This window comes from Patagioenas fasciata, chromosome 1 (genome assembly GCF_037038585.1).
Source record: "Patagioenas fasciata isolate bPatFas1 chromosome 1, bPatFas1.hap1, whole genome shotgun sequence".
In the NCBI taxonomy this organism is placed as follows: Eukaryota; Metazoa; Chordata; class Aves; order Columbiformes; family Columbidae; genus Patagioenas; species Patagioenas fasciata.
The window spans coordinates 74,464,593-74,477,380 of record NC_092520.1 but is presented as its reverse complement, the minus strand read 5'-3'; the positions used below and the strand labels follow the sequence as shown (position 1 = coordinate 74,477,380).

The 12,788-nt window shown below is 39.8% G+C and overlaps 1 protein-coding gene across 2 annotated transcripts in view; it reads left to right on the top strand.

The window, feature by feature from the left end:
- Window positions 1-231: 231 nt before the first annotated feature.
- CFAP44 (cilia and flagella associated protein 44) overlaps window positions 232-12,788 on the top strand; it is a 44,095-nt gene continuing 31,538 nt past the window's right edge. The window contains exons 1-8 of one of the 2 annotated variants that reach the window (XM_071809091.1): window positions 232-445; window positions 6,940-7,032; window positions 7,723-7,900; window positions 8,186-8,348; window positions 9,368-9,470; window positions 9,791-10,007; window positions 11,570-11,684; window positions 12,198-12,362. In XM_071809091.1, the coding sequence (XP_071665192.1) occupies window positions 430-445; window positions 6,940-7,032; window positions 7,723-7,900; window positions 8,186-8,348; window positions 9,368-9,470; window positions 9,791-10,007; window positions 11,570-11,684; window positions 12,198-12,362 (1,050 nt within the window). In that variant the 5' untranslated portion in view covers window positions 232-429. The remainder of the gene's footprint in view (window positions 446-6,939; window positions 7,033-7,722; window positions 7,901-8,185; window positions 8,349-9,367; window positions 9,471-9,790; window positions 10,008-11,569; window positions 11,685-12,197; window positions 12,363-12,788) is intronic. The other variant, XM_065842649.2, reaches the window with a different exon arrangement.

Genomic DNA, 12,788 nt, shown 5'->3' with positions numbered 1-12,788 from the left:
CGGAGTTTCGCCTGAGCTCTGCCTTTCTGGGGAAAACACGTCGTGACTGGTCGGCGCACGGGAGCGCCGGCGTCGTCTTGTGGACAGAAAGTTCAGGGAATTAATTTCATTTTCCCGCTGAGTTTTGAGAATACCGCAAAGGCGGCCAAAAGAGACGTTGCTTAAACAAAGAAACAAACTATAAAAACACCCCTACCCAGCAGCCCTTCTAATTTATGGCGGAATCGAGGCTGTGGCGCCCACCCCTCAGCCCCGGCCGTTACAGCGGCCAACAGTTGTCTGCACGTGCCGGCTCCCGCCGCTGCCCGGCGGGCCCCCCCACCCGCCGCGGCCCACGGGTCCGCGCATGCGCGCTCTCACCCCGAACTACAGCTCCCGGAGCGCGCCGCGCGCCGCGGGAGCGGTTGCCTGGAAACCGGTAACGCCGCCATGGAGGAGGCCCCAGGTACGCGGTGGTGGGGAGGGTCACGGCCCCCTGCGGCCCCACACGGGCCCCTCAACGGGCCCGTAGGCGCCCGTGTGTTCCCGCGCCCTATGGACGTCCCCGGTAACCACCTCGGGCTTCATACACCCGGCGCTGCTCACTGCCGGGGCATCCCCCCACTGTGCCCCTCTATGGCACTCTCCCCGTGGCCCCTCAGAGGCTCCCTCCCCTGCTCTCCCCGAGGAGCACCAGGTGTTCCCTGCCTGCTCCTCTGCAACCCCTCTACCAAACAGCCTGTCATGGGGTGCTTCTGCCTCGCCATGACCTTTTCCTGGTGTCCAGGTGGTAGACAGCCTTGGAAGAGTGTCAGGCTCAGGCAATGCTGGGCCTGCACCTCTGTGCAAGGCCAGTGCCATCACCTTTGTGTGCTGAAGTCTGTGGGACCAATTTTCTTAGAAACAAGCTTTTGGAAAAGGCTTTACTCTCATGTAGGTGCTTAGCTTCAGAAAAGTGAAACAGGGATGCAGAGGGACCTGGACAAGTTTGAGAACTGGGTCCATGCAAACTTCATCCTGCACCTGGGTCAGGGCAACCCTGGGTATCAATACAGGCTGGGGGATGAAGGGATTGAGAGCAGCAGAGAAGGACTTGAGGGTACTGGTGGATGAAAAGCTGGGCATGAGCCAGCAATGTATACTTGGAGCCCAGAAATCCAGTTGTCTCTTGGGCTGCATCAAAGGAGCATGGCCAGCAGGTTGAGGGAGGCGATTCTGCCCCTCTGCTCTGCTCCGGCGAGACCCCACCTGGAGTTCTGTGTCCAGCTCTGGAGCCCTCAGTACAGGAAAGACATGAACCTGTTGGAGAGGGACCAGAGGAGGCCACTAAGATGTTCAGAGGTCTGGAACAGCTCTGCTGTGAGGACAGGCTGAGAGAGTTGGGTTTGTTCAGCCTGGAGAAGGCTGCAGGGAGACCTTATTGCGGCCTTTCAGTACTTAAAAGTGGCCTATGAGAAAGATGGGGAAAGACTCTTAGCAGGGCCTGTTGCGATAGGACAAGGGGTAATGGTTTTAAACTAAAGGAGGGGAGATTCATGCTGGACATGAGGAGAAAATTTTTTACAATGAGAGTGGTGAAACACTGGCTGCCCAGAGAGGTGGTAGATGTCCCATCCCTGGAGACATTCCAGGCCAGGCTGGACAGGGCTCTGAGCAACCTGATCTAGTTGAAGGTGTCCCTGCTCATTGCAGGGGGTTTGGACTAGATGTCCTCTAAATGTCCCTTCCAACTCAAACTACTCTATGATTCTGCAATTCTGTGAATGTTCTGCAGCTCAGATAGAGCATCTCATACTTCATTTGAAGTGTGGGACATGTTGTTTTCACTTTACCGTGTGTGAGTCAGTTAATTTTATTACCTGTTGCATTTATAGCACTATTCTCATGTTCATTTTTACTATTTGCATTTATACTGTAAGTTAATAAGTAACTGGTGATGTCACCAGTTTCTGTGTAAGGAAAACCTAGTAACCTTTATTCACACAGCAGACTTTAAGAGACTTGAAACTTTCGGTTTCATGAGACAGAGCTAGGACATCTGGATCGTACAGAGGACTATTTTAGTTGTAAGGCTGGAAATTAGACTTAGGTTTTCTTTCTCCTAATTTTATAGGAAAATACTTTGAATGAGTGCAACATAGCAATAGCGAGGTTCTAAGCAGAGATCTCCTGTCCACTTCTTTTATCTGTCCACTTCTTTTATCTGTCCACTTCTTTTATCTCTCTGATGGGAAGAAACAAAAGAGACAATGGGGCTGTGATAAAGATGATGTGTCTAGATCCTGCTTTGTAGCTTCATCCTTGTTGTATCAGTCTCTGACTAATAAATATTTTATATACTTAACTGCTGTGAGAATTGATATCTTCTGTTATTCTGCTTGCTCTCAAGTCTTCTAGCTATTGTAAGACAGACAGCAATATTCTTTAGTACAAAAAATGTCTTCCTTGGGATTTTGGATTGATTGCCTAAAACTGACTTTTGTTGCTAATTTTGTAGTAATGCTGACTGGTAATGATACACAGACAGCACTGCACAGCTATGCCTGATTTACACTTGGATATTTTTCTTTGTGTCTATAAGCGCTAAAAGACTTTAGATGTTTTTGAATGAAAGTAAGTTTTGCAAAACTCTGCTGCTTGCACTCAGCAGCAGCCCGGTAAATTGCTGATGTACTCTGATGTAGTCTGAAGGCTAAAAGGAATACTTAGGGAGTTGTTCAATGGCGTGCTGGTTTTCATAAAGAAATGGAAGACTCAGAAAAAACTGCTGAGGGTACTGTATCTGAAGATGAGTTAAACAGGCAGGCTTGGCAAACTGGAAGAAATCCAACACATCCAAAGCTGAGCTAGACCTGAAGAAGATGCCTCAGCCTGGAACAGACATCTCTCCCGACAGCCATATGTTGCAGTCTCTATTTTAGGGCAGTGTTACCCCCAGGCCTGAAAGACAGCAGAATGTAGGCTATAAGGCTCATAGTATGGTGCTAAGAGGAGTCAGGATTGGAAGTGAGAAAGCAAAACAAAGTTCTGGGATGAACTGAGTTCCTTCATGTGAAATAACAACAAGGAAGAACATACTAGACAATCTCTTCTGAAGAAAATGACAAGTGACTTTGTTTTCTCCAAAGCCTACTGGTGGCCAAAGCTTTTCTACCAAAAATTACACATTTTGGAGTGAAAAAATAAAATCCTGCAGAAGTAGCACAGTGTAGAGATGAATTTTTAATCTCTTGCTTATTACTGGTACTGATAGTACTGCAGTTATGTTCTGCAGTAATAGTTCCCTATTTCTACATATCCTGAATCAGTGAACAAAACATTATCAGTCTTCTGTAGATGTAAAAGCTGAGGTGAGATAGGTGATGTCTTTTAAGCACAGTCAGACAGTTAATGGTGAGGCAAAGACAGCTTAAAATAATAACTAGTAGATATGTTCAGTTTATAAAGTAAAACTATAGGCTGCATTTTGATCATTATTTAATTTGATGCATTTTGTGCAGTAGAAGTTTCAGTCTGGGTTTTGTGAAAGCAAGCAAAGCATTTATGAAGCTTGTACATTTAAACAACCTTTTTTTTTTTTCTGAAAAGAGGGAAACTGTAGGAAGACAATACAAAGACAGTTGTGTCATCTCATTGTATTTGTTTACATGTTACCAAATAAACATTATTTTGATTTAATTATACTGTATTTTGAATAAATGAGACAATTGTCTGGGATGAGAAATCTCTCATTGTCCAAGTTTACTGAGAATTTTTAAGAAGCTTCTATATACAAGGATTCTGTGTGGCAGCAAAATTGCCAAGAAACATTTTTGTTTTGAAATAACTGAAAGAATATACCCGAATGAACACATTTCTCCATTCTGAGGTGAGCTGTGGATTTTGAGACCATAACTAAGAGAAAGGCAATCTGAAAAAAAAAGAAAAAAAATGGAGCTTTGCTGAAATTCACAGCTTATAGCACTGGCCGCTGAAACAAAGAAAACCTGAATTAATTCCTGAGTGAGTTCTTAGAAAGCTCAATGGCAGAACTGATGTGGATCTGTATAGTGCTTCAGATCAGTATCTTGAATAACTAGGAGTAGGGAAAAAACAATATTAGTCTCCTGATCAGGCATACTGTATAATTCCAGCTGGGAAAATACGTCTGGTTGCCAACTTGTTTGGTTTTTTTGTCACGTCACACCAGTTCTAATTGCCACTATCTCAGTTTTCAGTATCAAAAGCCTCAATTCTAGTTATTTAGGAAAACTGTCTGAAAAAATATACAGGAAAAGAAAATCAGCATACAGAGAGACGCGTACCTTTGTCACAGTGAACTTACACAAAAGTTTTCTGGGTAAGTCAATCCATGGAATGCAGAATCTGCAACCAAAGTAGCCGTGTTCCCCAGTTGAGCCTCTTCTGAGTGCTTAAATTCAAAATTTGTTTTGGCACAATGCTTGAACTCCATCACAGTAACATGCACAATGAACATTGTGATAGTTTTCTTTAACTAGAACCCAGATATCAATGCAGGCGGAAATGTTCATAACCTCTTCCAGCCTAAAGCATTTTCCAGATAGGAATTAATTTATAATGAAAACTATGATAGTCTTAATTTTTAGAAGATAAATGATTGCTAATTAGTTACAATAATTTGAAATTTTATAGCACTTTTCTCTATGGATATCAAAATACTTTGCTAAGATGGGTAAGTATTATTATCTCATTTTTCACAAGAGATAACTGAGACAGCCAGAGGTGAAATGGCTGATACAAATTGTACACGTCATTACTAGGCCTGGAATTAGAATTCAGGTCTCTGAACACTCCACTATGTATTTATGCAGCTAGTCTGCAACTGTTTCTTCAACTTCAGGGATATCAGTTGTGTTACCCCATTAAAAACTCATGAATTTCATTTAAATATATTGAGATAAATTGTGATTGTTTTCTTTTCATTTGTTTTCTGAATTAAAAACTTTCTGCATGTCTATTTTTAAGTTTTTCTCAGCACTCCTGAGGGATAAAAAGCTCATTTTAATTCTTAAAGAAAATTATGCAGGAGAGTCAGACTCTGGCAGAGGCTCAGAACCTTCGGATGAAGGTTGAGTAGGGCAGGTTGACTATATACTGACATGAGTGATATGTCTACAATATTTCTTTGCCCTCATTGTTCTGATGGACAGCATTATGTTTGGACACTTTGCCTTTCCTGAAATGGCTGAAAAGTCTGAAATGCCTTATAAGATCTTTTCCTAAATGGGTTCTGACCCGAAGCCAGAAACAGGAAATGCATTTGTAGCAAATTTTTCTTGGTATCAAAGCTACACTTACACATAAAAAGAGATTAATTTGCATCCTGCCTATATTTGTTATTCTGAATATTTAGGTTTCTTTACATTTAACTTCTGAATTTTCTGTTTTCTGATAGTATTTTATAGCTGTAGTATTTGTACAAAATTGCTCCAATGTTCATTTAAAGGTGTTTTGAGACCATGTTTGAAGTCAAAAGGCAGAACAAATTTAGCAGAAGAGCAATGCTTGTGCTTTTTTTTTGCTTCTTTCAGGGGCATTTAGATGAATGATCGAAGTGTTTGTTTTTTATATGAAAAAAGATTGGATCTTTCTCACTCCAGAGGACAATAGTAACTAGTTAAATTGTATTACTCTGAAAATGCTAGTCTGAAAGCTGAAAAATTGCTGGAGGGTTAGTTAAGCTGCTTAAAGCTTTTTAAATTGTGTTAGTTTTATTAATTCACTTTCCATGAATATAGAATGTTTTGAAGAAAGTCCTTTTTTCTCAAAGACTCATCTCTCCTGCTTCTCTGTACAAGATAATAGATGGTCTCAGAATGTCTGTCTCCTGATATTTTTTGTGAAGTCCACCAACAAATTTCCACCCAGTATATCAAAGAAAAGCCCCAAACATGTAAATCTCTCTTCAGCTTCTCCTGTTATGCAATATTTAGTCTTTCTATAGCAATATACTCAGAGATTGAAGTCCTGCAACCTGAACCAGTGAATTCACCCTACAAATGAGGACATTTCTTTGGGTTATCCATATTTGCGGAGTACAAGCAGAACACAAATATTCCCTTTGGGAATCTCAAAGCATTTGAGAGGAAATGAAAACGGCATAAATGGCAGATGAAGGCAAAAATTCTGAAAGTTCCTCTTCCCACGACCAGGTAAAGAGGACATGCCATCTCTTCTAAGGGAACAGGAGGGAGCTGATGAGAAGCCAGCAGAAGGTGCACAGGCAAATCACAGTGGTGTCCATGGGTGTTTCCCACTGTTGTATAGTGATTTCAATACTGAACCTACAGTAGCTTCTGGCTTCTCTCACCACTCACCCTTTCCTTACTAATAAGTGTTCATCTTCAGTTGCTGCCCTTGGTGTTGCCCAGTTTCATTTTGACTCTGGTCCAAGATGACCCATGCCAGTGAAGTTCTGGGCTGACCACTGTGTCTGCAATTCCTGCTGTCCCTCAGCACACAGTCTCTCTCCTGAAACTTTTTGCTGCTTAGACCTGACTTTTCTCTATAGCTAGAACTGCAATCAATTCATTAACTCTGCCAGGGTCTTTCAGTCAGAGACTGGTATTTCTCTGTTTAACACAATTTTTAACTTGAAGTGCCTGTCCAGTGTCTAGTAGCATGGATAACAAAATCCACTAGTGAGTCTCCTGTGGTGCTTATATTGGTGCATAACATTTGGCTTTTGTTTGATTATATTTACTATTACACCTTTTTCCTGTTATTGAATGTATTTATTTTCCTGGGTTTTAAAATGTGTGGGTTTTCTTAAAGCAAACTTCTCCCTACACTTAATGCTAAACAGCAGGAAGTCCGTTGTTGGGCAGAAGGGATTTTTTTTACTACTACAGAACTGTGTATTTATTTAGCATGTCATGCATGAGCAAATTAGTCATAGGAATTAATACCTAGCACAGTAATCCCAATTGTCCTTTGCAGAAGAAAGAAAAACTAGTCTTCCAAAGGAATTATCAGCTGCAGAGGAACAGGAAGAAGAAGTGGAACAAGTGGAATCAGACACCGAGAAAGCTGGTGAGTATTATTTTCCACTGATGAGATGCTGGAACTTTCCAGTTTTCGTTTTTATCACTGTTATTGTTATGAACAGCACCTCAGACCAGTGCCATCAAGTCACAGTGACTGAGTTTCTGTACTCCTTTTCAGTTGGCTTACCTTGTGTACTTCATTTTGCTCTTTCCCATGCCTGGTGTCTGAACCCTTTTGTTGTTTTTCATAGAACACCTAGGAGATTAAAAAATCAAGACAGACTGAAAAGCTTACAAAAAAGGTAATAGGGATTTGACCTGAGGTATCAAACTGAAAAGTACTTTTAATAAGTGCTTATGACAAGCTGTAAGTCAAGTTAACAGTATACTGCTTTGCAGTCCAGTGAAGAACTGCACTGGGTCACACATTAGCAGTATGCCTTTTTGAGGACAACGGTGTCTCATGATGGTCTGTTGTATCTGTTTTTACTAATTGTTTTAAATTTTTTAAAACACTCTCAAAATTTTTTGAATATTTACAGCGAAGTTTTTAAAAGCCTGGGGTAGCACTTGTTAGAGACTGTTCCAAGACAAGTTGTTACTAAGACATGGTACCCCTTTTCTGAGCGCTGGAGTGCCCATTACTGTGCTGGAGGAGGCAAGGGATGTGTGAATCCTTCCCTTTTGCCTAAGATTTATGGTGAATATAAATCTTACTTATGTTTCCACTTCTGAGATGCTGAAGACAATTTGGAAGAGGAAGATAACAGTGAAGTACCCTCAGAAGCACAAAAAAGGCCTGAGAAGGTAGAAAAGAAAATCTCAGAAACTTTCTTCTATAACTATGAAGATGTATGTTCACTTCCATTTGTCACTGAAGACTCTGGGATACCAATTAACCTTCTTACTCTTAAGTATCCTTTCTGTTGAGGTTCTGCAAATTTAAAGCTAGGAATATTTAATATATCTTCTTAAAACTGTCCTTGTCTAATTTGGAGAAGCCTATGTGGCATTAGTGGGGTACCTTTGGTTGAGACACAGGTAAGAATTCTGACCAGCTATGGTTCTGGGTGAACCATCAGGCTTTTAGTGACCAGATTCAGTGTTCTCATTTCAGTTTTGGTTAAGTGTTTCTATCCACTTAGTAAACTTTCCTAGAAAGCCAGTGTCAAATCTTTTCCTTATTGAACTGTTCTCAGACATTCTTTTGGATATGACTGCACCAGAAGTGCAAACCTGATGGTGATGGATAGCCAAACACTGATGTATATAGCAGGCAACCAAGTGGTGCTCCTGGGCCTGAAACCTAAATCTCAAAGATATCTCCGGAGCAGCGGTGGTGGTGGAATTGGGTTTATCACGGTATGGCTTTTGTTTTGTGTTTTAGGATGTTAGTCACTTTCTAGCAGTGAAATGTTCACTTGGCTGCTTGATGGGAGATTTCCACAGCTGCACATACATATGCTTAAGAAAGTATGGTATTGATTAGGGGAACTTGTGGAACAGGCAGCATGGGCTACTCATCACATCAACATAAATGGCAGAGGACAGATATCTGCACACCCAAGTCTCAGGCTCAGGTACCTTAAAGGACTCACAGGATTAGTTTTTAAAACTATTATATTTTTATTTAAATATTTCAGCTCATATAACTTTTTCTTTTTTGAACACTCATCTCTCCTAGTCACAGCTAATATTAGTATAGTGTTTTACCTGCAGTTAAAATTTATAAAATCAAGTTCCTAGATAAATGAAGAGAAGAAGTATCTGGTTTCACTCTAGTAAACTACCAAGAGTTTCAACTCTCAAATGCTTCCTCTGGATTTGAAGCATCTTACTCTCTGAAGGGCTCTGCCATCTCTCAGTTGTATTTCACATGAGCAAGGCTTTCAGAACACCAGCCTCAGACTGTTCTGCTGCATTGTTAGCAGACTTTTCTGGGGAATCATGGTACATCTCTATGTCTCCAGAACAATGTCATTCAGGGTGGCTTTTCTGCAACTGTCTACTGAAGTAGATGGCTGCTGACACAAATGCTGCTCATGGAAAGATCAGCTAGTAGGTTGAAAGAGGCAGGAATAGTAAGAGAATGCACGATAAAGCAAATTATTTCGCAGTTTGTCATGGTTCTGCATTATATGTGTGACATACCATTTTGTTTGCATAATGGTTTTATCGTTTTGTGTGCCTAGTGGCTTCTTTCTGATACTGAGCAAAAGGTGGGCAGTTGTTTAGAATAAACACATAGAAAAAGGCAACCTAGTATATCTTTTGACTAATGATTGAGTAAATTAAAAAAAAAAAACAAAACACCTCAGTAACTAGCAGGATAGAAACAGAGGTGTCATTACAGCATGCAATGGGACTTTTGCTTTTTCAAGGCACACCCTACGAAGCAGTACTTTGCAGTAGGAGAAAAAGGAAAGAAGCCAAACATCATAATCTACGATTACCCTTCACTGAGGCCCTACAGAATACTGCAAGGTAGTGTAAGAAGTTCTATTTTCATTTTACACAAATGGGCCTGGGTTTATGGATCCCAGAAAATGGAGTAGTGGGTCATTTTCAATTTAGTAGGAAATATGACCTTTTGGTCCTTCACAGCAAAATAGAAAGCACTGATTTCAAGCTTTTTCATTATTGCGTGGGAGGAAACTTTTATTTAGTAGAAATAGCCAACTGAGAGCTATTACCTAGTGAAAAAAATAATTACAGTGAAAGTTCAGCTCCTTCTAAGTAGATTTTCCTATTGTTTCTTCTGCTTTTCCATGTATGGGTGTATTTGGGCTTGTGTGTTTCTTCAGGTGGAACAGAGGAAGCCTATGTTTTTGGTGATTTCAACCTTGCTGGCACTTTGTTGGCCAGTGTTGGGAGCAGCCCTGACTACATGCTTACTATCTGGGACTGGAAACAAGAAAACATTGTGTTGAGATCAAAAGCTTTTTCACAGGACGTTTACAAGGTCACATTTTCTGCTGATAATGAAGAGCAACTAACTACATCTGGATCAGGACACATCAGGTAGTTTTAGTGATTAGGATTAATACATATAACTTCTAAAGTCATAATATGTAGAAGATGACTAACAGGAATGTATCATTAATAAACATGGATCAATGAGGAATGCTGTTTTACCTGGCCATTACAGTTACAAAAAGGAGAATGTTCAAGTCCTTCGGCCAGTCAGCCAAGTCTTTTAACACCTTTGCTGTGCAAAAAGAAGGATGCTTGATGTTGAATGTCAGTACAACTGGCTGCATTCTTGTAATTTCAACAAGCACTGGGGACAATTAATAAAATACACACACACACACACACACACATATATATATATAAATGTATTCCAGCTGATAACATAACATATATGCTTCTTGTGCCTTCTGGCCTTTCTACCTTTGATTTCTTGAACTCATCTGCTGTTTGGGCAGCCATTAGAACTGGTCAAGTCATGGATCAGAAACCCTCTGATACCTTCACAAGCCTGCAAGGAATCCTTACAAAATATATACTTCCATACACTCACTTCTCTGGTAAATTCATGGATCCTTTTGTAATAAAAAACAACAACTTTAAGCTCTTTGGGACAGAGATTAGTTTTGTGTTCTGTATTTATCCAGTGTTCAGTGTTAATAGAACAGTGACTTAAGATATGACTTAGGCACTATCATGATAGAAATTATACCTTTAAAAGTATAACACATCTAAAGTTCTTTGATTTTTAACAAGGGAATCAGATCAAAATCTGAGATCTGCTCTATAGTTTGGTTGCAAGGTGGGTCTGAAATAGAAAATGTCTTATTTAGACCTGGAAAAAATGTGGTTTATAATATATTATTTATGGAAATCTGACAAAGCAAAAATCTCTTAGAATCTTTCTTTTGAGCTAAAATACTACGGATAAGCACTGACATAGCTTTTGTAACATGATAAACAGGATCTTTCACCCAAATGTGGTCTCCAGTTCCAATTTCCAACACCTGTCTTAAGTATAATGTGTTCTACACAGACAGTGAACCATCCCTAATTGCAGATGTTAATTTTTCTGTAATGCAGTAATTTAAAGTTATGTTTTATACTGCTAAAATATAATTATTAAATAGAAATAGCTATGAAGATCTAGGATAAAACATTTGGCTCAGTGAAATTTTATCGTCAAACTCAAGCCCATGTAGGTACTTGTATGAAATTCAGTGGAGATCTCAGTCCCTTGGATTTACAAAGTTGAGCATCATACACTGTAGACAGCAAGAGTAAAATAGGTATTCCTAACTATGTGTATTGGTTGCAGCTGGAAAAATAGAGCCATGCATTTTACACTTTTAAATATTGGTGTAGTCTTCATTATGACCACTCTAAATCCTTTTCCTAGCTTTTTCATAGGGGTAGTATAGGGAAATGTTTGTGTAGTTACAAAGCTTTATCTCATTTTAAAAATAACAACTCAATGTCTCCTGTGAAAAAGAATAATAAAGGAACAGCGCTAACCTCAGAGGCATCCCTGCTAAGATTATTATGTCTGAGAGAGACTGAAGAGTGTGTTGAGGAAATCTTGTATCAGACAGCAATGTTTTTTCTATACTCAGGTTCTGGAAGATGGCTCTTACATTCACTGGTCTCAAGTTACAAGGGGCTTTGGGCAGGTTTGGAAAAACAGCGGTGTCTGACATTATAGGCTATGTGGAGCTGCCTGATGGGAAGGTAAGTAAGAGGAAGTTTAATTGGTTTCATGTTTCCTCTTAGGTTTAGATATAAAGTCTACTGAGTAAATTGGAGAGTTACTATTTGCTTCAAAGTGATTTGAATTAAACCCTCAATGCACTGCTCTGATAAGCTAATATTGACATTAATTTGCCAGAAACCTGGCTTGCTTTGTAATAATTGAAAAGTACAGTTAGTATTGTAATTCCCAGACAAAAGATCTCTGTTGGCTTAGAGCTGAGGCTCCTCAAATGGGATAGTGAAAATGTTAGTGTAAAGAAATACAAAGACTGTTAGCCTTGATCTTTAACCGTTTCAGTGCATGTAAATGACGTCATATTGCTAAAAAGTTGAATCTTCTCACCTTTTACACCTTCTCTTGCAAATATCCATACATTGCTATTAATTTAATGCTTGCACTGAAGGAAGCCAGAAACGTTAACCAGATTCTTGCCAATATTTCTGTGTGGTTAAGGGCAGGTGCTTATGTGCATCTCTTCATTTGCATTGAAGGTTATCTCTGGGACTGAGTGGGGCAACTTGCTGCTTTGGGAAGGGGGCCTCATTAAAGTAGAGCTCTGTCGAGCTGGAAACAAGCCCTGTCACAGTGGCCCTATCAGCCAGTTAGTTCTGGAGGAAGGAGAACTTGTCACTGTTGGAAAAGATGGCTTTATTCGGGTGAGTTTTTCTTCTGCTCTGCCTTTAGTTGGGCAAATTTGTGGTCAGCAGGTAAATATTACATGTTTTCTTTATTGCAGTTTATTTATGGAGGCAAGCTATAGTGCAGGTGCTTTCCAAGAATGAATTTTTAAAACAAATAGAATAAGAATACATCTTCACAATGTCTATGCTTGAATCAGGTAGTGTTCATACAATGTTCTCTGTTTAATAGCAGTAACCAAATCACCTTTTACTTTCATAAATGAAAATAATTTTCAGTGATTCTCTAAAAGCTTTGGTCTTGCCTGCAATCTAACATGTTTTTTCCATGTGTAGTTTTGGTTAATCTTCATATATGATTTTCATGCCTGTTAATACCTTCGGTATTATTTCAAACTATCACAATATTTGAAATTAGTTTTCTGATTATTTGGATGCTCAGAT